The sequence below is a fragment of the Stegostoma tigrinum genome, chromosome 14 (assembly GCF_030684315.1).
Source record: "Stegostoma tigrinum isolate sSteTig4 chromosome 14, sSteTig4.hap1, whole genome shotgun sequence".
Classification (NCBI taxonomy): domain Eukaryota; kingdom Metazoa; phylum Chordata; class Chondrichthyes; order Orectolobiformes; family Stegostomatidae; genus Stegostoma; species Stegostoma tigrinum.
In genome coordinates this window covers 35512138-35540051 of record NC_081367.1, presented here as the reverse complement: position 1 = coordinate 35540051, position 27914 = coordinate 35512138, and the positions used below count along the sequence as shown (strand labels likewise).

Here is a 27914-nt window from a genome sequence, read left to right as displayed (position 1 = left end):
CTTGTTCGTACCAAAGGCAGAAGTATTTGCCACGGCTAGGCCCACTGAAGCTTCCACCACTAGAGTGTCATTTAAAGTCCAGCTGTACACCAGATCAAATCATTGTCAGAATTGAAAAGCCCATTCGCTGTACATATAGTGGCAGAGAAATTAAAAATAAAAGCTTCTGAAGGAACTTTGATAGCACAGGTGGTAATTTATTGGAAATAGGAGATCAGTCATCTCAATGTGCTGCTACTTTATATTCTCACCAGTTTGATTGACTGCCATGGTAATGGCAGCTACAAGAATTGAACCATACAGGCTTCCTCTGGTTAGTGCCATACCATGTTAGAGCTCTGTCTAAAGGAGTGCTAATGTTTCCCCAGTTGCCAGCATATCATTCCATCTTACCAGGGCACCCATGACCGCAACAGTATCAAACTCCTGTTCTTAACCCCAAGCACCTGACAAATTGTGTCCAGGCCCTTGGGCTGAAAGCAGATGCTGCCCTTGACTGCGTGTTCCAGTATCCTCTAACTGACAACAATCCTCTTTGACTTAAACAGGGCCTACTCCCCTTAGACTTATAGAGGTGGCCATTTGTTTGGAGAGCATTCAGTCAGTTCACCACATAGGCTGTTGGCACATTGATTAGCACATTGCAGTAACTCAAGGAGTCTGCCCCTTTGACTGACATTACAATGCCAAATGACTTGTCTGTGTGCTAAAATGCAAGAAGAGATAGAAGTAAAGTGAGACTACAAGTTCCAAATGATGCAGTAAAGCATACAAAGACATGCAAGGCTGAGATGCTGTGAGCATCCAAGTGAGCATGAAGCTAGTGAGAGTTCAAAGAGAGTAAGCTAAGAGTTACATCCTGCTTCAATCCTTGGGAGTTGTGTGCCTGCCCCTGTGCATAAAGCAGCCTGGCAGCAACATGACAATGTAAGGTGGTGAGACAGTACAAAGTGCAGCACTGAAGTGCATAACAATATTGTAAATAAATCACAGATATGCCATGATGTGGTGAGGATGGTGCATGTTTGATGCCACCCTATATGGATGGCGAGATGGGCTGTTGCTGGTCGTTACCTGTAGACTCTGACCTGAGACGTTGTAAACAGGTGACCCAGATGGAGCCCTACAGCTAGCAGGCACCTGATCTGGCATTCATGTCTGGCATTGTTATCATCTAGAGATAATGGGAACTGCAGATGCTGGAGAATCCAAGATAACAAAGTGTGAAGCAGGCCAAGCAGCATCTCAGGAGCACAAAAGCTGATGTTTTAGGCCTAGACCCTTCATCAGAGAGGGGGAATGGGGAGAGGGTTCTGAAACAAAAAGGGAGAGAGGAGGAGGCGGACCGAAGATGGATAGAGGAGAAGATAGGTGGAGGGGGGAGTATAGGCGGGGAGGGGATAGGTCAGTCCAGGGAGGACAGACAGGTCAAGAAGGCGGGACGAGGTTAGTAGGTGGGAAATGGGGGTGCGGCTTGAGGTGGGAGGAGTGGATAGGTGAGAGGAAGAACGGGTTAGGGAGGCTGGGCTGGTTTTGTGACACAGTGGGGGGAGGGGACGAGCTGGGCTGGTTTTGGGATGCAGTGGGGGAAGGGGAGATTTTGAAGCTTGTGAAGTCTGAGGGAGGTGGTGTGGGGGCATGTGTAGCACTTTCTGCGGTTGCAGGGGAAGGTGCCGGGTGTGGTGGTGTTGGAGGGGAGTGTGGAGTGGACAAGGGAGTCGCGGAGAGAGTGGTCTCTCCGGAAAGCAGACAAGGGTGGGGATGGAAAAATGTCTTGGGTGGTGGGGTCGGATTGTAGATGGCGGAAGTGTCGGAGGATGATGCGTTGTATCCAGAGGTTGGTGGGGTGGTATGTGAGGACAAGGGGCGTTCTTTTAGGGCGGTTGTTGCGGGGGCGGGGTGTGGGGGATGTGTTGTGGGAAATGTGGGAGACACGGTCAAGGGCGTTCTGGACCACTGCGGGGGGCAAGTTGTATTGTTATCATCTAGTTTCTCTTTGTTGTGTGTGAGAATAGCAAACTGCAAAAAAAAACCAGAGAGTATGTACTAATGAGATGTAAATGCATGTAAATAGTCACTGTCTCATGTCTCACTGATCAAACCTTGGGTGGCAATGACGACAATATCCCAAGTGTTGGGCAGCTATGCACAGATGCTCGCTTGGTAATTTGCACAGGCATGGTTACAGCCCCTTTACATTACTGCCCCATTTTCAAATTCTGCACTGTGCACATGCATGGAACAGGTGCAACAAAGAAAACAGGGTTCTGCTGTAGAACAGACCTCAAGAATCTGGGGGTGGGGGAGGGTGGGGAATCATTTGGGGAGTGAGGTAGGCAGAATCAGACAGGGAAAGGAGAAAGACTGGATAGAGCTGAGGTGTTGGGGGGAAACAAAATAGAGGAAGCTGGGGGGGGGGGGGGGGAGGTAGACATTTGACAGGGTTGAGGGAAAGAGAAGTCACTCACCTCTGTCATTTGCCCTTTCCTGCAGCCTGATGCTACACTCGCCAACCTCTATCCAGTTCACAGCCACATCCATTAATGCACATACACATATTCACAGTGTACTGTGGTGTCAGCACTGTGGTATCTGCAACACAGCTGGTGGAAAATTGGGCTTTTTCTCCCCCCTGACATTGAGAACTTCACTTTTCTGATCTAGCCACATTTTCCCGACTGGCTTGCCCTTGTCCATTTTATTCAGTGGTGGCAAAATTCAGTCCAGTAAGCATTTTTGACTGACTATAAATAAGTTAAAGACCAATATTATGGTTCTAAATGGCAATGGAAAACATAGGGAGGCAGCACCAAGATCGACAAATTCACATCGCTTGGCTCGATGACAATCACCCAAGTTCCGTCAAAGAATGAAGTCCACGTTAGAAAAGCAGTGGCAAAAGGAATGACCAACTAATTAAGTAGCTACTGAAAATCAAAAAGCATCAGCATGAAGTTCGATAAACATCTGCTACAGTCACAATGTGGGGAGTCAGAGGAGGTCCTTAATGAATACTTTGCTTCAATATTCACCAGTAGTACACTCTATGGATGTGACAGTTAGATTCAAAGGAGGATGACAGGAAGATAACAGCTTCTGAAACAGGGATATGGAGGAAAATGCTGGACAGGAATAATAATTAGTTGGTGGAGCCAACTTCTGAATTTCAGGAATCAAAAGATTTTTGTTCCTTCTTGGGAAGCAGAGATCACCGGCAAGGCGAGCATTTGCTGCCCATCCAATAATTGCTCATGACACTGTTTGCCATTTTTTAAGAGGATAGTTAAGAGTCTTTACAGTGGATCTGAAGTAACATAGAAATCAACTCAACTAAACATGGCAAATGCCCTTTCTCAAAGCATGTTATAGCAAGCCAGGTGCATTTTTACAATAAGAAGTGACAGTTTCATGATCATCATTACTGAGACTATCTTTCAATTTATTAGGATAATGATAAATATGACATTTTGACATTTAAATTCCACCATCTCAGCTAAGTACCAAAGACCTTCATGAACAAAAGTACTTTTTTAAACAGGTCTAAAAAATGACCTAAATTGGCTGCTAAGATCACCTGAACATTTGACTGTGACAAGTCGAGAGAAGCCCCAGGGAATAAACAAAAATGGCTACATTGAGTTTACCATGTTAACTGAACTAGGAATGAAACCAGCCAACTGACTAAATTACAAGAAAATTTGCATTTCCTGTTTAATCCAAACTTGGAAGGGCAGCACGGTGGCTAAGTATTTAGCACTGCTGTCTCACAGGGTCAGGGACTTAGATTCAATTCGAACTTCATCTGAGTGTGCACGTTCATCCCATATCTGCATGGGTTTCTGACTGTGCTCCAGTTTCCTCCCACAGTCCAAAGATGTGCAGGTCAGGTGAATTGGCCATGCTAAATTATCCATAGTGTCCAGGGGTGTGTGGGTTAAGTGCATTACCCATAGTAAAAATGTGGGGTCATGGGGATAGGAAATTGGATCTGGTGGGATGTTCTTCAGAGGGTTGCTTGCATCATTTGATTTATCATCATGTGTACCTGAGGACAATGAAAAGCTTTGTTTGTGAGCAGATCATAGGGTGGGAAAAAAAATTGGACAGTGTAAGGCACACCGGTTACACCATGAGTGCTAAGCAAGATCAGATTTGAGGAACACATTTTGGAAAGGTACAGAAATATTGGATTGTTGTCATGGGTGACTCCAACTTCCCTAATATCAGCTGGAACCTCCTTAGTGCAAATAGTTTGGATGGAGCAGATTCTGTCAAGTGTCCAGGAAGGATTCCTGACTTAATATGTAGGTAGGCTGACTAGAGGAGAGACCATATTGGATTTGGTGCTTGGCAGCGAACAAGGCCAGGTGTCAGGTCTCTCGGTGGGACAGCATTTCGGTGATATTGATCACACCTCCCTGAGCTGGGACAGCATTTTTCGGTGATATTGATCACACCTCCCTGAGCTTTACTATATTCATGGTGAGGGATAGCAGCAGAAGGTATGGGAAAGTATTTAATTGGGGAAGGGGGAATTACAATTCTATTAGGCAAGCACTTGGGAGCACAAATTTGAATCAGATGTTTTCAGGGAAATGCATGACAGAAATGTGGAGGTTGTTTAGGGAGCAGTTGTTACAGGTGCTGGATAGGTTTGCTCCACTGAGGCAAAGAAAGGATGTTAAGGTGAAGGAACCTTGGATGCAAGACATGTGGAACACCTAGGGAAATTTGCCTGTCTGGATACAAAACTGGCTCTCCAATGGAAGACAGGGAATGCTAGTAAATTGAAAATATTCAGCCTGGAACTCGGGGACCAGTGGTGTGCCACAGGGATCTGTTCTGGGACCTCTGCTCTTTGTGGTCTTTATAAATGACTTGGATGAGAAGGTGGAAGGGTGGGTTCATAAGTTTGCCGATTACACGAAGGTTTGTGGAGTTGTGGACAGTGTGGAGGGCTGTTGTAGGTTGCATTGGGTCGTTGACAGGATGCAGAGCTGGGCAAAGAAGTGGCAGATGGAATTCAACCCACAAAAGTGTGAAGTGATTCATTTTGGGAAGGTCGAATTTGAATGCAGAATACAGAGTTAATGGCAGGATTCTCGGCAGCGTGGAGGAACAGAGGGATCTCGGGTCCACGTCCATAGATCCCTCAAAGTTGCGACCCAAGTTGATAGGGTTGTAAAGAAGGCATATGGTGTGGTGGCTTTCATTGGCAGGGGAACAGAGTTTAAGAACAGTGAGGTAATGCTGCAGCTTTATAGAACTCTGGTTAAACCACACTTGGAATATTGTGTTCACTTCTGGCCACCTCATCACAGGAAAAATTTGGAAGCTTTAGACAGGGCACAGAGGAGAGTTACCAGGATGCTGCCTGGATTGGAGGGCAGGTCTTGTGAGGAAAGGTCGAAAGAGCTCGGCCTTTTTTCATTTGAGCGAAGAAGGATGAGAGGTGACTTGATAGAGGTTTACAAGATGATGAGGCATAGATAGAGTGGATAGTCAGGGACATTTTCCCAGGGCGGAAATGACTATTATGAGGGGTCAAAATTTTATGGTGATTAGAGGATGGAATATGGGGGAAAGGTTCTTCACACAGAGAGTGGTGGATGTGTGGAATGCACTGCCGGCAGTGTTAGTGGAGTCAGGTATTTTAGAGACTTTTAAGTGGCTCTTGGAAAGGTACATGGAGGATAGTAAAATGTAGGGAATGCAGCGTAGATTGATCTTAGTAGGGGAATAGGTCGGCACAACGTTGTGTGTTGAAGGCTCTGTTCTGTGATCTGTGTTCTGTGATCAGCATTATTTAAAGTTATAAAGCCCATTCATCAGTCTATTAACAGCAGGGAAGAAGCTGTCCTTGAACCTACTGAAGTGTGTGTTCTTGCTTCTGTATCTTCTGCCTGACAGAAGAGCATTTTCCAGCTGGTTGAGTCTTTCATGATGTTGGCAGCCTTTCCATGGCAACGAGCCGCATAAATGGAGTCCATGCAATGGGAGGTTGGCTTCTGTGATGGTCTGGACTGTGCACACTACCCTCTGTAGTTTCTTACAGTCCTGGGCAGAGCAGTTATCATACCAGGCTATATTGCACCTGGGCAGTATGCTTTCAATGGGCGTATCTGTAGAAGTTGGTGAGGGTCAAGTCAAGTCAAGAACAAGTGAAGAATGCTCCAAAAGGAGGTGAATCTAGGGTACGTAAAATGAAAAATAAGGACTTTTCCAAGGACTTGGCAGATGAATTGAACAGAACATTTTGCAATTGTGTTCACTACAGAGCAAACAAGTAATGTCCAGAAATAGCTGCAAATCAGGAGGTGGAAGACAGTGAAGAACTCAAGAAAATTACAATCACCAGGGAAGGAGTACTGAACAAATTGTAGAAGTTGCAAGCTGACGAATCCACAGATCCTGGTTGATTTTATTCAGAGGTCTTCATAGAAATGGCTAGAGAGATAATTGATGCTTAGATTTTAATCTCAAAATTTCCGAGATTTGAAGAAGATTTCTTCAGATTGCAAAATAGTGACGGCAATTCCTTTATTCAAAAAAAGAAGAGCGGTGGTACATTAGAAAATACAGGAGAGTTAGTTAGATAATTAAAAGCTTTTTCCAATGATGCTATGGCAGGGTACCTACAAAAGTATAACATGGTCAGGCAGAGTCAACATGATTTTGCAGAAAGAAAATCTGGTTTAATTAAGTTGTTGGAATTCTTTGAGAAGGAACATGTGCTGTGGATAAAAGGGAAATCAGTGTTGTCCTGCCCTTAGACTCCTCGAAGGCATTTGATATGGTGCTACATAAAACATTGTTGTGGAAAACTAAAGACCATAGTGTTGAGTGCAACATGTTGGCATGAATTGACTAGCTAACAGGCAGGGAGCTGACATAAATGGGTTGATAAGGTGTATAAAGTCATGTACCACTGAGATCATTACTGGGGCCTCAACTTTTACAATTTATATAACAGACTTGGATGCAGGGACTCAAGCAATGGTTGCTAAATTTAATGATGACACAAAGGTGGGTAGGTAAGTAAGGTGTAAAGAGCACCTAAGGGCACTAAAGCAGGATACTGATTGCTTAAATGACAGGCAAAGAGCTAACAAATGAAGAATAATGTGGGAAAATGTAAATATCTACTTTGGCAAGAAGAATACAGAATGAAGCATGTAAGCCAAATTGTAAGAGATTGCAGAGAGGTGAGATGGAAACGAATCTGGGGGTCCCAATGCATGAGTATTGGTACAAAGGTGCAGCAAGCAATTAGGAAACCAAATAGTATATTACAACTTATTGTGAAAGTAATTGAATACAAAAAGTAGGAATCATTGAGTCACATGTGGACTACCGCGCACAGTACTGCCCACTTTATTTAAAGCAGGATATAAATGTAACACAAACAGTTCTGAGAATGAAGAAGAGTCACTGGGACTCAAAACACTGCTTTCACTTCACAGGTGTTGCCAGACCTGCCCAGTTTTTCCAACTATTTCTGTTTTTGATCCAGACTTTCAGCATCCACAGACCTTTGTTTTATATTACTAGATTAATACTGGAATTTTCAGGTTTTCTTAGCAGAAAAGTTTGTATAGACTCTATTTGTATTTACTGGAATTCAGAAGAATAAGAGGCTGCCTAATTAAAACATAGACAATTCGGAGGAGATCTTGATGGGTGGATGTGAAAACAATATTTCCACTTGCAGTAGAATCTAGAGTTAGATGTTACTGTTTTGCAATAAGAAGTCATTCAATTAGGACAGAGATAATGAGAATTTTTCTATTCCCTTCCTCATATGACAGTAGAAGCAGTGTTTTGAGTATTTGTATAATCTAGAGATAGATAGATTCTTGAGGCAAAACATTATCGGGGTTGGGAGAATGCAGAGCAGTCAGATCAGCCAAGGGATCAAGTGGTCTATTCCAGTTCCTAATCTGTATGAACACACGTTAATATAGTCTTCTAAAAACATCAAGTTTGAACTCTTGAGCTTGGGTCTTCATTCATATTTTACATTGCTGATGACAGCCTCAGGGTCCATTATTCACATGTTTTATTTCAGCCTGTATCCTATATTTGCATAACGGTGTATGCTTTGGAAAATTATATTGAATGGATAATACTTGATAAAAATTGAGAATAATGTACTGACAACATAAAGTGCAGGGTGACTATTCAGTTCTGAGATGTGAGAAGTGTCTTGTGAGGATGTGTCTCACAACTGACTGACATAAATATAAAACAAGGTTTCACTGGGACATTACATAAGCCTTTTTAAATGTTGTATAGCCCTATAATGCATTTAATTCAGATATTCTACAATGGAAATATCCATCACTTCAAAAACTCAGTATTTCCCTCTCTGCAACTTTCTGTTGATTTGCCTGGAGACTTGTAGTTCTATCCGAACCTGCCGATAGGTTCAATGTATTACATAACCCACTGCTGAGAGCTAACATTAACTCCAGCACATATTTCTCCTGCTTGATTATGAGCTTTTCAAAGCATTTAAAACTCCAACTACTCTGTAAAATATAACAAGTGTTCTGATTTCCATATTTTAAATACATGATGATTACAGATTTTAGTTCACATCTGACTTACTCTCCTTTGCCACTTTTAATTATTCTCCTCTCTTTACCATTCTTTTAATGGAGAATATGCAGGTAACTGGTTGTTAGCACTTGACAATGTTGTTTGATCCAGCCTCTTCAAATGCTGAAAACAGCCCCATCACATCCCTCACTTTCGTAAAATTGTTGTACCATCATAACAAAAACAGCCAGAATTTTGAAATGTAATCACCAACTTATAACCTACACACACACTGCATACTCACCAGGACCCTCACTTGTTTTGAAAGGACTTTAGGACCATGGAACAACTTTGTTATGATGTCACAGCCCTGCTCCTCACTGGGCATAAATAGCACAGTGTGGGAGGTGTCAATTAGATTTGAAGATAGAAGCACATGTAGATAATAGCCTTTCAAAAAAGGTCATCTCAATCTGCAATGCCTAACGGCTGTTAGTATTAATTTGGAATAAGCAGCTTTGTTAAGTCTGAGCCTGAACATAGTTCTTGATCTTGCTTTCTGCTCCACCAGTCTGTCTTCAGTCCAAACTCTTGGATATCGGCATAAAACCACGTGAAAAAACCGAACTCTCATTTTAAATATGATTGCCCAGTATTACAAATGTGACAAATTGTTACACTAGAAATTATGCGGACTGAAAGATTAGTAGGTAGGAGTTACCCGAACTTTCTGAACTCTAGTTTAAAATAATCTGAATTTTAAATATCAAATGGCCTAACTGTTGAGGACATTAAATTTCACTGTGGATGGACAGCAATATTAGGCAGAAATAAGTATTATGGTAAAATTGGAAAAATCCATGAGCTTTGATCTATTTATCAGTAATGCCCAATAATTTCATTGCCTTCATTAATTCTGCTGGATTGGTCCTATGAGCCTGTGTAATTTCTAACTGGGATTACAAAATACGGAGTCAAATCTTGTTGTAAAAATAGTAGTGAAACACTTATCCCTACTGATGTATACAAATAAGAGAATAAGCTTCCAGTGAATGTATGCATATAATTAAATGAATAAAAGAGGATGCCCAAATCCAAAATGCTCTTTAAACTCCAGAAGCTACACTATAACCATATTTTGCCAAGATACACAGCACATGAAACAGTGTGAAGTTGCTTTGTTTATCTAGTTTGAAGAAAACATTTTTGACTTTTTCATTCTGTCTTCTGTAATTTTCTCTCTCTCTTGATTTAATCCTCCTTGCTCTTTATTTCACTTGCCTACATGACGTAATATTGAATTGAATACTCTAATTGATGCTTCTTTGCTCAGATTCGGTGATGCTTCTTAACCAATCTGATTGTTTAAGAAGAAAATAGAGCTGTTTGCCCTGTTTATGCATCCTGAATATGTTGACGAGGGTGCTGTGCTTCATGAATTGCATAGTGATAGGAATTTTCAATTTAAAAGGTCACAGAATATCTGATCATAAATACAAGCGTCACAAAGTCTATTCAAGCCGATTCAATGAGTTACACTTATTTTGCCTGTCAAAATGTTGCACACTATTTTGACAGATCATTTAATTTCTCTAATGAGAATTCCATAGGAGACAATGGGAGCTAAATTCACCATACTTGGAATCGATTTGTGGTATTAATGTGCCCATTGCTTCTGGTGCCTATGAGATGTAAACCTCATGCTGTTTACACATCTGCATGCTTCTTGCAGCTATTGCTGAATGTGTTGTTAAGTGGCTGCAGACCTCAACATGCATAGTTTTATGCAAGGCTGGCGCCTCCTCAAGTCAGCTGTTTATTTTAAATGGGAGATTCACTCTAGCTGATGTAAAAGCTAGAATCGTTCTTGGAAGGGTGTCTGAACTCCCTTTAACAATTGGATTAAGAATCACATGAGAGACAGCGGGCATCAAAGTATACTGATACTGTCGTAAAGACCTAGATGAAGAAAGCAGATAGGAGGAGAAACCAGGATATTCCTTAGGCAAACTGTGCAAAAATGTTTGGGAGCAGATGGCCGTAATGGTCAATGCCATCAGTCAATCCTGTAGACCTGACTGCAGTGCTGCAAGAATTTTCATGACCTCAAATGAATGATCAAGGTCAGTAAGTTTGTCTTCAAATATCTTATCCTATCAACTGCGTTACATTCCCATCATTCAACTATTTGAAATCTCTATTAATCATGTTCCACATTTCAAATTGATAACTTTGACTACACCCTAATACACTTTTGCAAGCTTCACTCACAAGTAATCAACTACCAGCTGATCAATTATGACAGAACATCACCCAAATAGTATGTGCCACACTCACAGAGTTTTTTCTCTCACTCTTGCAGAACAATTGGTGCATAATTGCAGGTGATAGAGGTTAAATGTGGAACTGTTGCAGCAGTATGTGCTTAACAGAGGAGATGGTTCCTGCCCTTATTGGACTTGCTAATGCAGGGGTCTTGGTGAAGAGTGGCGTTGAAACTATTCATGATATTGGTATTCATTTTTTTAAATACATTTCACCATAAGCCCTTGTCCCATAATTCTTCTGAGTTACCAGAGTTACAAATGTTGGAAACGTATATCCGTTGCTCACTCAACTGCCACAACTCCCCTAACCTGTCTTAACCAGAACTTGTGTCTTGACCTTTCAGCTGCCTAAGAACTTGAACCAAGTCAATTAGTGGTAGAAGAGTGGGAAAGTTCTGATGAAGAAATACTGACACTCACTCACACTTGGGACCACCAGCTCAGATACTGACGCTGCATATAATTTGCCGGCTTTCTTAGGGGCATCAACACTTAATACACTACCAAGTGTGAGTGGCTTGCAATGAGGCTGGAAGTGGGGAGGGGCTGGGGTAACGTAGCTGCCAGTTCTCCAAAGTATGATATCTCAAATGAGTTTTGTTGTAAAGGATTCAGATGAACAGGGAAATGGGCCAATGCTTGGGGAAATGCTTGGTGCATTGGATGGCCTGACAGAAAGTAGGCAAGCAATGATATGGCGCATGGAAGAGCCCAATACCAACTTCAAAAATGGCTTTATGCAGAGCTTGGAACCCATCTTTTCCATTGTGGAAGCAACTAACCTCATTAGCATGTTTGTGGTTAAACTGGTGGACAAAGTTTCAGTTTCTATTTTAGCACAAGGAAAAGCTACCAAGTGTCTGAGGAATGCAAGTTCAGACAAAGGTCATAGAAACTTACACTGCTGTCATCGCGAAAGGAGTTTGCAAGGTCTTTTTAAAAATAAATGCACCACCAAATGCCTGAGGGTGGGATTGAACCCAGGTCCCTGGTGCTGGGAGGTAGCAGTGCTAACTGCTGAGCCACCGTGCCACCCCTGATGATTCTATGATGTCCAGTACATAAAAAGCAGGACAAACCCATCCAGGTCAATTACCACCCTACTCGTCTACTATCAATCATCAGAAGGTGTCAGCTATCAAGCACAACCTGCTCAGCAATAAACTGCACAGTAACACCCAGTTTGGATTCCATCAGAGCCACTCAGCTCCTGACCTCATTACAGCCTTGGTTCAAGCATGGACAAAACAGCTGAGTTGAGGTGAAAATGACCACCCTTGACATCAAGGGTGCATTTGATCAAGCATGGCATCAAGGACCCTTAGCAAAACTGGATACAATGGTTCTTGGGGGCAAACTCTCTGGTGGTTGGAGTCTAGCCTGGCACATGGGAAGATGGTTGTGTTTGTTAGAGGTCAACCATCTCAGTTTCAGATCACCGTTTCAAGAATCCCTCAGGGTAGTGTCCTTAGCCCAACCATCTTCAACTGTTTCATCTACAACATTCCCTCCATCATAAGTCAGAAATGGGGGTGTTTGCCAATGATTCCATAATGTTCAGCTCTACTTTCAACTCTTCAGATACTGAAGTAGTCCATGTCCAAATGCAAAAAGAGCTTGACAGTATCTAAGCTTGGGCTGACAAGTGGCACGTAATATTTGCACCATACAAATGCTAGACTATGACCATCACCAAGAAGAGACAATCTGACCACCATCCCTTGACCTTCATCTCTGAATCCCTCAATATCAACATATTGGTGTTACCATTGACTAGAAACTCAACTGGATTCAACATGTAAGTAAAGTGGCTACAAGAGCAGGTGAGAGACCAGGGATATTGAGGTGAGTAACTACCTGCTGACTCACCAGAGCTTGTCTACCATCTATAAAGGCACAAGTCAGGACAGTGATAGAATATTCTCCACTTTCCTGGATGAGTGCAACTCCAACAACACTTGAGACACCATCCAGGAGAAAGCAGCCAACTTGAACGGCACCACATCCACACACATTCAGTTACTCCACCACCGATGCTCAGTAATAGCAGTGTGTGCTACAAATATTCACCACAAATCCTTAGAAAGCAGTTCCTAATTCACAACCACTTCTATCTGGAGGGACAAGGGCAGGAGATACATGAGATCACTACCACCCACAAGTTTTCTGCCAAGGCATATATTTCCAAGTCAGGATGCTACATCACTGTCACTGGGTCAAAATCTTGAAAACCTTCCCTTATGGCATTGTGATTCTACCTACAGCATTTGGAATGCAGTGGTTCAAGAAGGCAGCTCACTACCAGCTTCTCAATGGCTAATGAAAGCTGACCTAGTCAAAAACACCCAGCTCCCACAAGTGAATTTTAAAAAATCTATAATGATCGACCTTCAAGAAACACTACTGTTTTCCTTTGTACTGGATATAATCCCAACCAATGAAGTGATTTTTCGAACTTGACTGTAGTTCTTTTTGGATTCCTTGATGCCACATTCAATCAAATGTTGTCTTGACATCAAGGGCAGTCACTTTCACCTCACTCCTGGAATTTAGCTCTTTTGACCAAGTCTGTAATAAGGTCATGACCTGAATGGTCCTGACAATATTCCAACTGAGCAGCAGTTTTTGAGGCTGCAGGATCCATTTTGGGCTGAATGTTACACCATTGTTGCAAGTCCCATCCCTCTTTGGGGGTTAACTGTCTTCATTATGGCTCCATTTTTCTATATCTCTTGGCTCCCTGGAAAATATGTATTCATTGTTTGTAAGCATTTATAAATTTGTAAGCATAAAACTGCACAGCATCCCTCACTAATCTTAAGGAAATCTCTTCCTGCTTATGGATTTATAGCAATCCAAAATGCATTATCACGGTTCAAATTATCTTTTCATCCAAGATTTTGAGCATTTTAATTATATTCCTTGAATCTGCTCTTCTCCAGTGTAACCTCTCTGCTTTATTCAAATGCACTCAATAGGTACCAGTTTTGCTATATTTTTCTACACAAATCTGTTACGTTTAAATTTGCTTGCTATAGCAAAGAAACTAGAATTAAACAACATTCCTGTTTAAACATCCAGTTTCTTGTACAGGCTCATTATCACCTCCTGGGATTTGTGGTCTATTCCACTGCCTATAAATCCCCAAGACCCTTTCTTTATTGCTTTCTTTATTGTGGCTGTAAATTGCACAGTGCATTCAGAGTGCTATGCATCAGATCTCTCTCCTCTGGCGTACACTGTTGCCTACAGCCATTTGATTTATATTTTCCAATGTTGACTTCCCTTCCTGGGTTCCTTTTTACTGTTAAAAATTTGTAAGTAAAATATAAACTAAAAATGGCTCTGTGCTTGGTAAAGCGTTTTCACATACATCATACTGCAAAGTATCTCTATACTCTGAATAGCAGTGAAATTAAATTTAAACTTATAATTTCAAAGTTTAGCTAGAAAAATTCAAACATTTTCTCTCTTTAATCAGGTTCAAACCTGATTAGAAAATACAAATAAAGCTTGATAGAGGTGCTCAACAGCATTTAGTATTCTGGTTGCAATAGACTAGTTGCAATTTCACTATAGGGAAATGCAAGCTTCACAATCAAAGAGGATTCCCACTTATCATCTTTGACAACTGGGAGACAAGTTCTGGGTAAAAATGAAGAGTGTTGTATGCAGCACAACAGCTAAGGATGCCAGTAGTAAAACTAAACTGGGCAACCATATCAATTGTTCTGTAATAAGGAATAACAATTCACTGCAACATTAGCATTGGCTCCCAGATGTTGGAAAGGGAGAGGACAGCAATTTAGCAATCAATACTGAAAATCTGTATTTAATACAAATGATTTGATGAGTTATTCTGATTACAATGAAAATGAACTGCTACAGCTACTCTTTGATCAAGCTCTGAACAACATATTTTTAAAAAAACAGCACAGTATGCTAAACAGAGCATGGAAAAGACATTTTTGGCTGTCAACTTAGCCTAATGAAAGCAAATGCAGAAGCACAAAATTTACTTTGGGTGGGTTGACTGGACTAAGAATGCCAACAGGGAGGTCTTTTATTATTCCACAAGGCAGCAACATCTGTCAAACATTACAGCATAATTCAATATTTAGCACAACAATAGAAATACAGATTCATAGCCAATTAATAAGGCCTCCGGTGCTTTAGTCTGTGTGAAGAAAACAGAATGTTCATTGAAACAAACAATATGGCACATATAACAGCTGCTGATTTGGGAAAACAGCTACAAGTACAACTTGGGATCCCAGCAGGGCAACAATTCATCTTGAACTAATGTGGTAATCAGTAGTTTTGATCTGTTTTATATAATCTTGGGAGCTGTAATTTTTAGTCCTAATAGATAAAGGAATTTGGGTTCATTCATCTTAGTTTGACCACAAAATAACTTTAAAACTGGACGAAAGGCAAGCAGATTTGAGAGACTGGTTGCTGAATAACACAGGTGGCAACCAAACATCTCCTTGAAAATGCTAGTGAAACAGGAAGGTGCTTTAAAGTTTGAAGTGAGAACAGAGAAAACAAGATCTGTTTTAAATATTATCCAAAGGGCAGATTAGTCAAATAATACATGGGACAAATTCCTATAAACTTAAACAGGGCAAAGGAGCTCAGTGGTTAGCATGTTTCCTCACAGTGCCAGGGACCCAGGTTCAACTCCAGCCTTTGGTGATTGTCTGCATGGAGTTTGCACATTCTCCCTGTGTCTGCATGGGTTTACACTGGGTATTCCAGTTTGCTCCCACAGGTCAAAGATGTGCAGCTTCGGGGGCTTGACCAGGTTAAAACCTTGCTCTATAGTGTGCAGGCTAGGTGGATTAGCCATGGAGAATGCAGGGTTATTAGGGTAGGGAGGAGCATCTCGGTGGGATGCTCTTTGGAGGGTCAGTAAGGACTTGATGAGCCATACATTTCTGTGATTCTAATAGTTTGTCGGTGTCCAACATCATACGTGGCATTTTCCTGATGGTCTTTTAGGTTAAGTGTTCTCTGTGATGTGGTAATGATGCCTACAGATCAGGAAGACCCAGTTTCAATCACTAGTCTGGCCAACTGCATCGACAACAGAATTTTATTTTCCTATACAGGGCAGCATGGTGGCTCAGTGGTTAGCACTGCTGCCTCACAGCGCCAGGGACCTGGGTTTAATTCCTCCCTCAGGCAACTGTCTGTGTTGAGTTTGCACATTCTCCCCATGTCTGCATGAGTTTCCTCTGTGTGCTCCAGTTTCCTCCCGCAGTCCAAAGGCATGCTAGTCAATTAATTAGTTGCCCAGGTGGACTGGCCAAGCTAAATTGCCCCATAGTGTCCAGGGTTGTGTACAGTAGGTGGATTAGCTAGTGTAAATTATGGGGATGGTATCTGGGGATGATGCTCTTTGGAGGGTCAGTGCAGACACAATGGCCTCTACCCACATTGCAGAGATTCTATGATTATACGATTTTAAGATGCTGGCAGTATACACCAAACAGTTGCAAAGTCTCTGGGCTAAGAGGTTGGAGGGGAAATTGCAGTTAAGTTCCCAACTAATTATTATCTAGCAGCACTGCTCAAAACTCTGCCTGGGAGGATATCATGTCCTCTGATGTGTCACAGATAAGCAGCTTCCTAATGGTTATCATGCAGGTTTCCAGGTGTACATGGTGATTTTGTACCATTGCCAGAGCTGAAACCCAGTAGAAGTTATTGGCTTCAAAACAAGTATGGAAGGAGGGGAGGGAAAAATTGCAAACAGGGGCAAAAAGGGAACATTTACTTAAGATTAAAGCAATGCAACATTTAATAATGTCATGGCATTATGCCAGAAGTGACATCCTTTCCAATCAAAGATCTATATTGGTCCTAAGGTTGTTGCCATGTTTGTGACTGCAAAAGCCATTTTAATTCTTAAGCTTAATGCTCCTGTGCATCAGCAGCAGCACAGTTGCTAAGGGAATATTTGTGCAGTGCGTGGGTGTGAAGAGAACACAGCTGTTAAGAGTTTAAGCAGTAAGCATGCTGTGTTGTGCCTTCATAAGGAGCGAAAATAGACCTGTAAAATTCATGCCTCATGGGTGTTAACTCATAGGCTCAATAATGTTGCCCATGGCATAAAATATAATATCTCAAACAGGGGCAGAAAATTGGATTGAAAAGTAATAGTAGGTTTTGTCTGCACAGAATTTAATAAGATATAAGGTCAACTGTCATCAGTTGCTCAGTATATACACACACACAAAACTATCACTGATCTATAATTATTTGTTCCTAATTTAATCCATTTTGCAAAAAGCATTCTTCCAACTTTTTTGCAATCTCAAATTGTCAATGTTACTCAGTGTTTATTACAGCATGCACAAAATGAATTTTATATAAATGTGGTTTATTTCCATGTGATCTTTATTTGTCTTTTATCTTACAATTTTCCTTCTTCACATTGTTTTTCTAACTGACTTGTCCAATGGGCAAACGGCTTCAATACATCCACAGCTTATGTCAGACTGAGTTACTGACGACAAGGTAACCAAATGACCTACACTTCACCTCCCTCCACATTCTCAGAAGCATCATCCCTCAATTCATCCTCTCTTCGTCCCTCCAGCCTGAAATCTATGACAAGATCTTCACTTGCGGGGTTGAAATGGAAGTTCAGACTGTGGGGGAAAACTGTTGTTCATTTTACATGGGCAACCAATTAATGACTCGAGGGCAGGCAGGCCATCCAAAAGAAGGATAGTAATGTGGACTCTTGAAACTGGGAACTCAATCATAGGTCTTAAAAGGAACAGCAAACTGTTATGTCAGCAAATAAGTAAGTCTTTGATTAAAGGTCTACAACTCTTTAAAGTTTAAATTAAAAGCAGGTTTTGGTACCATGTCAGCACTGTCGTGCACAACAGGGGTTGTTGTTCACTCTACACAAAGCCTGTGCCTGCTGTTGCATCAGTCCAGCAGATGCACTTTGTTCAGCCCATCGCTGCATGGTCTTGCTCAAGCAGTTAGACTAGGTCCCATCATTAGTGGGAAGCTCAAGGTTGCCTAGAAAATCCCAGCTGACTGCTTTTTAAATGGTTTTAAGTGACCAGCCTTAATGCTGCATGTGGCCAGGGGCCTGTGTCACACCCATAGACCACCTCTGTAAAATGGAATGGAGCCAGGGAACTAGCAGAGAAATTGGAAGTGTCATTTTCAGCACTTGTTTACATCTGATTGCAGCCCCAACAAAGCCTGAAAACCAAGTTTATCAAATCCATTTTCTAACACCCAGACATGCAACTTACCAGCACATCAATCAAAAAGAAAACTGAAGTAGCCTAGTGGCTGAGCAGTGACATCAATAACCACATTATTTAACAACTGTCATTAATTTTCCTGAATACATTCCAAACACTATTAGTTCCTTTTTCAAAAATATAAACATTTGTATTCTGCAGTTTTTACCTTAGTTTATACAACCATGTCTCTCAAATCCCTTTCATGAATAGAATTGTTTTGCTGATATTTTAATTTCTTTTCTAACAGTTTGGTTTCCTTCTTTATTCTGAATCTTGTTTCCTTGGAGTTTAATTCCATTTTATTTGTTTTGTAAACTTGTCATCAAAACAACACAGAGTGGGTGAGTGAGAAGTAGTATTCAGTCTGTCACCTCTCCAACACTATCAACTTGATGTGTGATGTACCATCAGTTTTGATCACACTGCACTGTGTCTGAGCAACCTTCGGTCTCCTCACCAATTATGAGATTGGTACCTTGTCAATTGGTACAAGTAACAGACTCAGCTGCCAGGTTAAGGCCTTCAAAGGTCTAACATTTATTTACAGGTAGGACCTGCAAAGATCTAATGTTTGTATTTAGGAGTAGGCTACTTAAGTGAGGGGTGCTAGTGAGTAATCATTACATTTCTTGATCCTATATTTATTTTTCCTTAAAAGATCAATCATTGCTGTCCTAATTGGATCAATACCTGTAATAAATTTAGCTAAGTTGCAAGTACCTTTGAGGCTTCAGTGGTATCAACTCTTCCCATGAGGGATTTATGTATCTTACCTTTATGACAATTCACTCACACTGTCCTCAGTCTATTTGCATGAGATTGTGGCCCAAGGTTCTAACACTGTATGCTGAACCTGGATGCACATCTATTACATATATATTTCTTCACTTTCCACAATCACATACTGAGTGGACAAAGTCAGAAGTCACACGACACCAGGTTATAGTCCATCAGGTTCATTTGAAATCACAAGCTTTCGGAATGTAGACTCTGTCAGGTGAAGTCAGATGGAGTGAACACTAAACAAGGCCAGGATTAGTTTTAATTGTGAAGTTACTTTACTCTTCAGTAATATGAAGGTATCAAGCAACATGAACATCTATATTTAGTTCAGTCAGTACAACCGGACTCCATGTAATAACATATAATGACATACACACTAGGCCATACTGTTCCATGGATTGTCTGGCTCCACCTAACCAGGATTTCACCTGTTTGAACCTGTCTTTCCCGAGGACTTTCTGCTTCAGGTACTGCTTCTTCTGTAAAGGTTATTGTTTGTTATACTTGATACATTTTCTGACTGTTTAAATTAAAAATACCAAAAAGCTTCCAGCAATGAAATAAAATGTTTATTAATTGTAGAGAAGAAAGATCTATCCGAGTGCATTAACAACTTAATTGTCCTACACTTCAGAACTCCTTTTATATGATACACCATGCCTTTAAAACAAAGTTATTCTCTGTCACTTTCTTTCTGTAGAAAAGTAGTCATAAATTACTGAAACATTGAAAATACAAGAGAATTACATCCTGTGCCAGCTCGATGTATTTTGTGTCCATTCATTTTCCAAACAGAGTTACATAACATTATTTTTAATACATGGCAGATATTTGTTGGTATAATTCCAAGAAATATTCCCAAAATGGTGCAAAAACTAATATTATCCATGTTGCTCAGCACCGTAAGAGAATAGGAAACACAGAGGGCATGAAGGGTTAGTAGTGTCAAAGGGTGCAGTGAATAAAATCCATTAAGTAGACATAATAGAGAGAGTTGTACATTATGAACCTTTGTGAGAGGTGTGTGCAATGGCAGAGTTAGGAGTGTTGGTTCTGGCACATACCCTTGTGGACAGCAAATTATCATTAACCACTACCTACACCGTTGTATATCCCACTTCACCTGCAACACAGCATTGACCAAGCTGTAAACTGTGTCCAGCATAGCTGTGTCTGGTCACCTGGCCTTCTGCAGGAAAAATGACAGCCATTCTCTTGAGCAGCACATCCACCAGAAACTCAGAATCCCTGCCTACTAAGCAGGGAGCAAACATTCTTCCCTCTGGACTATTCCTCAGTGACAATGGTCAAGCATCACAGGTTGAGGGCTGGTTCCTGGCATGCACCTGTGGACGTGGTGTGCATTTAGGCTTTAAATATGGCATCTCCGGTAGGCAAGATGGAATTTTATGTCACTGACACGCCCATCTGCTTCTGCAGCTGTGCAATTCCCCAAGAACAGGGTTGCATTATTGATGAGGTGAAGCATGGAAGATTGCATTAAGAAATTCACAGCAGCAACTATAGCAGGCAGGGTGCACCAGCTGAGGGAGTGGCCTTGCATCAGTCTCCCAATGGCAGAATAAACTTCCTGTGATCACTGGAGCACAAAATGGGGACTGATGGGGAATTCCTGACTGCCTGGGGTGAGATGTCAACTCGACTCATAAATGAGCTAACTGATGTCTATTTCCTTTCAGCTACTGCAATTCTTTAGTTGCTCAGGAATTAAATAAAACCCACATGATTTCTCCTCACCACATAAAATCCTTTCAGAGTGTGTTATTTGCTCCCAGGATATAGGATTGCTGGCTGGGCTAATATTTATTGCTCTGCTCTAACTGCCCTGGAGACAGCGGTAAAGAACCACCTGTTTGAATTGTTAACGGTCTTGGAGGAACTGTCAGAGTGGTGAGGAAGGGAATTCAAACCAGCAATGGTGGTAAAATTCCAGCTCAGAAATTCCAGTATATATCTTCGAGTTGATCTTGCAAGTGTTGGGCTTCCCATACATTTGCTGCCCTTGTCCCAGATGACAGAGCTCACAGGTTTGGAAAGTACTGTTGGTGAAGCCATGGTGAGCGAATGTAGCGTACCTTATAGACGGGGCTCACTGTTTTCACTGTCAGTAAAAGGGACTGAAAATTAGAAGGCGGTGGGTCAATCAAGCAGGTTTCTTTGCTCTGAATGATTGTGTATCCTTGAGAATTGTTGCAGCTGCACAGATTGATGTGTATGAACTGTGTTCCTTCCTCTCATCAATGAATAACAGACATTGCAGATACTGGAGGTGAGGTAGTCACAGCAGAATGTCTCACCTCTAACCTTCTCTTTCAGCCACAGTGATTAAATGGCTGATCCAGCTCTATTTCTGGTCAATAATTGTGGTGGCGTTCCCATCTGCTGCCATCATCCTTCTAAATGGTAGGGTTTGTAGATTTAGAAGGTACTATCAAAGGAGCCTTGCTGAGTTATAGACAAACAGGCATTAACAGTATGAAAAGAAGCCATTTCTCCCATCAAGCCTCCACTGATCAATAGAAATCACACTATATTAATCTCACTTTCTAGCTTTTGGCCCATATTATGAAGGCAATTAGCAATGCAGAGAGTGTCTAATTATTGTTTAAACATTGAGAGTTTCTGATTCAGCCACTTGTTCAGGAAATAAGTTGCACACTCTCAACACCCCTTCTCCTCAAAAATTCTTCTCAAATCTCTGCTTAGCTTGCAACCTCCTAATTTAAATCTATGCCCTTGTGACCTAACCTTCCCTCCCCACCCCCATCGCAAGACCCACACGCCACCTCCCACCCCCACACCAATCCAACCCCCAATACTGATTCCATGACTAATGGAAAATGTACTTCCCAATCTGCACCATGGCCCTCAATCTTATTCAACTCTATCAAGTTCCTTTCCACCTTTGCTGCCTGAAGGAAAACAACCCCAGCCTATCCAATCTTTCCTCATAGTTCAAACCCTTCAGCCCTCTTGAATGCAATCACATTCTTCCTAGAATGGGATGACCAGACATGTAGAGTATTCTAGTTGCAGCCTAAACAGCTTGTACTCTGAACCTCAGCCAACAGAGGCCAGCGTTCCATACATCTTCTACATTCCCTAATACCTTCAGGGATCTGTGGATATGTACACAAAGATCAGTATTTGCCATGGTCCTACCACTTGTCGTGTGATCCCTTGCCTTATAAATTCTCCCAACATCTCTCGTTTTTCTGTCTTAAATTCCATTGGCCTCTGCTTTACTACCCGACAACTCTGTTGATCTCCTCTTGCAGTTTATGGCTATCCTCCTCCTTATTTACCATCTTACCAATTTTCATGTCACATACAACCTTGTTGATCATACCCATGACATTTAAGACCACATCATTAATATGCACCTTAAACAGCAAGAACCCCAACACATTCTTGTAGAACCCCACTGGAAACTGACTTCCCTTCACAGGGCCATTTCTGTACCATTCCACTTTGCTTCTTGTCTCTCAACAATTTTGGATCTGAGATGCCACTTTGCCTTCGATTCAGAGGCTTTTACTTTCTTGACCATTCTGCTAGGAGTGATCTTATGATAAGCCTCTCTAATGTCCATATACAACATATTATATGAATTAGCCTCATCAATACTTCTGGTTACATCCACGCAAAAAAAAAAATCGAACTTATCAAACAAAACCTTCCATTAACAAATCCATGCTGACTATCCCTGATTATGTCCATCCAAAAGCAGGTTTTTTTCTGTCCTTACATTCTAATTTCCCCACATTTGAGGCTCCTGCAACCAACATCAAGTTACGACAATGCATCTTATTAATTGCACAGTCTGCCAATGGTCAGCCTAGGCTTCCTCACTGATCCTAAACAGTAGCTGCCACCAGGCCCACAAAGCAATGAGCAGCAACCAATCTCTGATTAGCCCATTGGGAGTTGCAGGGCATCAAATCCCTTGGAAGGTCTAATAGTAACCGTTTAAATCTTTGAAAGGCATTTTAATAATGTTGGTCCTTCCCTATGGAACTGACTGGCGTTCTCTATTAGTTCCCAATCAAGCTGACTAAATCCAGTCCAGAAATTGTACAGTTTTAGTCTGCACGCATAACATAGGAAGTAAACGTGTCTGAGACAACTCAAAGTACATTTCACTGATATCTGGGATGTGGGGATTATGCCCTGAGAAATGGTTGCACGGTCTAGGTCTATATGCAGTGAACTTTTGAAGACTAAGTGGTCATCATATTGTGGCTTACAAGATCCTGACAGGATTTGACAAGGCGAATACTAAAAGGACGTTTTCCTTCTTAGGGGCACTACAATTAGAGGACACAGTTTCAAATTACGGATCTTTAAAATATGAGAGGAGGAGATACGCTCAATTTTAGAGGATTGAGAATCTTGGGAACTCTCTTCCCCAGCAAGTTGGTGGAGGTGGATTCGGTGAATATTTTTAAGGCAGCGATAGGTAGTTTCTTGATTAACAAGGGGGAGTCAAAATTTATCAGGGCTGTGTAGAAATGGGGATTCGAAGTCACAATATGGTCATGCATGATCTTAAGTGATAGAGCAGGCCCCAAAGTGCCAAATCGCCTACTCCTGGTTCACCTGTATCTGTTAGGTCCAATCTGTTAAATCACTAATGCCAAAAACATTAAAGTCTGAAAAATCTGTAGCAGCACTACTGGCAAATGTATAGTGAATTTTTAGAATGCAATTTCAATAAAGATTGTGCCTCTATCAAGACTATAGATCCTAACAATAAAAGAAACAAGAAACTACATCCATATAACTCATCAAATCATAAAATGTGTATCTATATAAAATGTATACCTTGAAAAATAGCAGTTTGGGTGGTTTAACATTAGCCAGGTGTTCCCATATATCCTGGAATAAAAAATTTATTTTCCTGATTGGTCCCGCTGCATAAAGAAAATTATGGTCAATAACTAAATAAGGGTCACTAGGATCACCGGACTCATCACATTCACTCTGATTTTTCTTTCTTCACAGATGCTGCCTGACCTGCTGAACTTTTCCAGCAACTTCTGTTTTTATTCGAGAAAATTATGCTTTTTTGACTCCAAGTATAGGAGAAAATAGTTCATTTTCAGGTTCTTTCCCTTCTCATGCACTTGCGTACACTGCTAAGTAAGTAGGTCTGCTCAAATAAGCTCATAATCGATGCTACTTCTATCCACATCAGTAGGGGAGTGGAGAAAGTTCATCACCTCAGATCTGCAGCACAAGGCTGCTGTGTGATGTAAATCAAAGCAAAAAATCTGCACCAGCTGATTATTAGTGTATTACGAGAACAAAATGGCAAGGCTTTGCTGATCTAAAATGGGCATAAATCAGGGCAGTTTTTACCATAGTTCAGCCGCGTGGAAGGATTGCTTACAAAAGTGTATAAACACCATGTATTAATGAACAAAAATTGACTGTGACTGGAAACTATATTTGTTACCTGCACTTGAGTTGGTGAGGTGAAAGCATCCATTTCCATTTGTCTTTTCTGTTGATGAAAGTAGTTCTTTAGCCAGAGATGTAGCAATTGGTTGAACGAGCAAAGATGTAACGTTTGCTTGATCTTCCCTGAAGATTCCACCTTTTAAAAATCACAAAACTTCAATTAAAACACCATGGAGGGAATTTGGGTTGCTAGCCACTCTACCTTTCAGTGGAATTGATACAATCAAAGCCTTAAATATTCCTTTATTAAAGTCTAACAGCTACCTCTCACCTCAACGTGTTTTTAAACTGGCTGTGATTTAGTCCTGTGTCTCCTTTTAACAGACTGGTGTCTCATTATAACACAAATTGGGTTTGTCTAACATTAAGACCTCCACGTGATTTTTGGGAGAGTGGATTCAGGTCATGTAAATAACTAGAACCAATTTCCTAATGGTAGAAGTCCCGATAACCACAGGGCATGAATGTAAGATAATTGGCAAGCATGCAGAAACAAGCCAAAATACGCAATGAATTACGATGATCTCGGATGCATAAAGGAATTAGATAAGTAGTTTAATGGTAAGACTATGCAGTATTATGGGGAACAGCAGTAGAGCAACTAATTCATTGGTCTTTTAAAGATGAGGAAGATTGTCTTTAGCAAGAGGGAGATGAATCTTTGGAATTCTCTCCCTGAGAGGTTTGTAATTGTTCAGTCATCGGTAGTTCAAGACAAGGATTAGTAGATTTCTGTGTTAAAGCTTTGAAAGTACATGGGAATCATTTCGGCGAATGGCACTGAGGTCGAAGCTCAGTAATGATGTAGTTGAAAGTCAGAACAAACTCAACGGACCTATTGGTATGGTCTTGCTCTATTTAAATTCCTGTGTTTATGGTCTTTCTTTAATTACATAACAGCAGTGACAACACTTTCAAAAGAACTGATCACATGAAATGTTTTGAGATATTTTGATATAATAAAGTTTAACAAAATGTATAGTTTAATTAAATTTCATTTTACAGTGCTTTTCATATTTTAATGTTCGTCATATTTAGGGTTTTTGAATATTCCCAATGCAGATTTCTTCATTTTTCCTCTTTCCCCTTTTTGCTTTCCCTCTGTCTTTTATCATTTTAAAAAAACACACATGCTGTAAGCTTTGATTATCTTTAGCTTTTATATTCAATTATTTCTGCGCCCCCTCAAACAGAACATTGTGCTGCAGGAAGTGGCAGATCATTAATGATGGTGGTGGGTTGTACCCCCACTCAGCTGCCTCCATGGAATTAAATGCAGTGCAGGAAGATGGTCACTATTTCCATGCCACAGCCAAGTGTGGCCGTTTAGCAGCTAATTATGGATCACTTAAGGGGCTCAGCCCAGCACCGCTGTGTTTGACTCAGCTGCAAGTGGGCCTGTTGTCATGAGACATGTCCAACAGGTCAACCTGTGAAAGTGGTACCTCAATCAAAGCTGCTCCAAGCCTGATCAAGGGATTCGAACATGAGGAAGTGTTGTCCATTGAAAACACCCTTCACCTGCCATCTCAGGATCCATCCCCATCTATAAAAAAAGTCACAATTTATGTCTCGGTTCTGTAGGAACCCGAGTGTCCTTCCTGCATGGCACTAGATTGACCAGCAGCTCTTGTTGGGCAGGCCTTCCAAGCCAGGGTCTTAAAGCCCTGCCTGTGGCCTCACATTTGCTTGGCTGGCATTAGATGTGGTAAGCATTGTCATAAAGCCAGCTAACAAGACCTTTGCCCCATCATTAAATTTCCATCTGTAGTCTCAACAGGAAATTACAGTCTTCAGAGTGCCAACTGCAGAAAGGTTGAAATATATCTTCTTGGACCCTAGATATATACATGACGTACTAGTGTGAAAAGAATTATTGCAGTGCACCCTCTATGAGGGCTTCCCCTCTAGCCTTCCGCACATCCACTTTCACCTCATCACATAAGAAGAGACGCCTCATTGGTAAAGCAGTTGGATGCAACTACTGTTGCAACAGGGAAAATGTAAACAAAATATTTCATCCTTCACTTTCAATATCATTGTCTTTTTCGAGCAAAATTATTTAATGTTAAATTTAATGTGCATAATTTTGCATGGGTGGGAGAGAGGCAGCGAAGAGGAGCTGGTGTTAACTAGGTAAAGCAGTTCCTCATTTCAGGATCTTTGTCCAAATCTGCACTGAAACTGTTCTCATCTGTCGGCTATCCATAAATTTCTTACATAAATTGAGTCTTGTGTTGCGTTCCAGAACTTGGTTGGCTCAGGACATCATTACAAAATTGACATTAATTTGCAATATTGATCATGCATAGAATAACTGTTGCAATAAATTGAAAAATATCACACTGCTACAGTAGGTGGTGCTGTGGTCAGCTTAGCATTGAGCAGAATAGAGAGAAAAATCATTCTGCCTCTATTAATCTGAGCAAGAGATGCTCGATTATGGAATCAGGCAGGCAAAACTTTACTCAACAGCGGCACAAAAGCATTCTATTGAATTTGCCCATTTTATTGAAGACAACTGAAATAATATTCAGCCTGACATATAACAGAAAGCTGATCGACTACCTTCTGTTTTGAGAGTCTACTGAAGTCAAATGTTGCTTTGTATCATTTTGAAATGGAAAAGCACCCACATGCATCCATTTGTTCAGTGAAAAATTAACACTGGAAATTTAAAACAGACTTCACAAAGTTATGCCATCGCTCTGAAATTTTCGAAGAAAAATGTCAAAAAAAGCTTTCAACCAAAACATGTAATGAAGTGGAGAAGAAGCTGAGCTTTTGGAGTAAATGGAATATCTCTGATCAGATTTCAATCTCTTTCAGGGATCTGAGCATAAGAAAACTACACTAATCGTGCAAATCACAATGAAATTTGTGAAAAGAGGAACTGAAATGCTACCAAGTCAACTACCACTATCTTTTTGCAGTGTATCAAATAAAAAATAATGCTACGGAAATGTTTTTTGCGAATTAACTCCTCAACAGCATGGGCTCAATTCCCATACTGACAGAGGTCATCATAAAGGCTGCACTTTCTTAACCTCATCCAAGGCATGGTGAACCTCAGGCGAAAGTTACTATCAGTCACTCATCTCCAATGAGAGACAGCAAATTATTGACACAAACTATGGTGACTTTTTTTCCCACCAATAGTCATCAAAAACTGTTGCTAAGAATTCCACACGGCTCACAGTTCTATTTGCCTAATATAGCCTACAAACTCTGTCCCTGTGGTCCGAATCTGTTTATACACGTTTATAGCTGAAACAGAGGTAAGTATTCAAGATTAGCTACCACCAGGTTTATATGGAACCATTTCTAAAGATCAGCAATACAAATTCTCAAGGAGTTTCCAGCTGCTTATGCAGTTTGGACTCACATTAAACACTAGGCCATTGCATTCCAAATTGTTAAAGTAAATTAGAGTTCATTCCAACTCAGTGACATGTATACCTTTTTAGCTAGACTGGAAAACTGTCAACATGACCTCAGA

At 41.0% G+C, this 27914-nt stretch overlaps 1 protein-coding gene across 3 annotated transcripts in view; it reads right to left on the bottom strand.

Moving 5' to 3' along the window:
* LOC125457683 (inactive N-acetylated-alpha-linked acidic dipeptidase-like protein 2) overlaps positions 1-27914 on the bottom strand; it is an 823004-nt gene that overhangs the window by 256083 nt on the left and 539007 nt on the right. For all 3 annotated transcript variants that reach the window (XM_059651091.1, XM_048542236.2, XM_048542239.2), the window contains one exon: positions 24411-24551. In XM_059651091.1, the coding sequence (XP_059507074.1) occupies positions 24411-24551 (141 nt within the window). The remainder of the gene's footprint in view (positions 1-24410; positions 24552-27914) is intronic.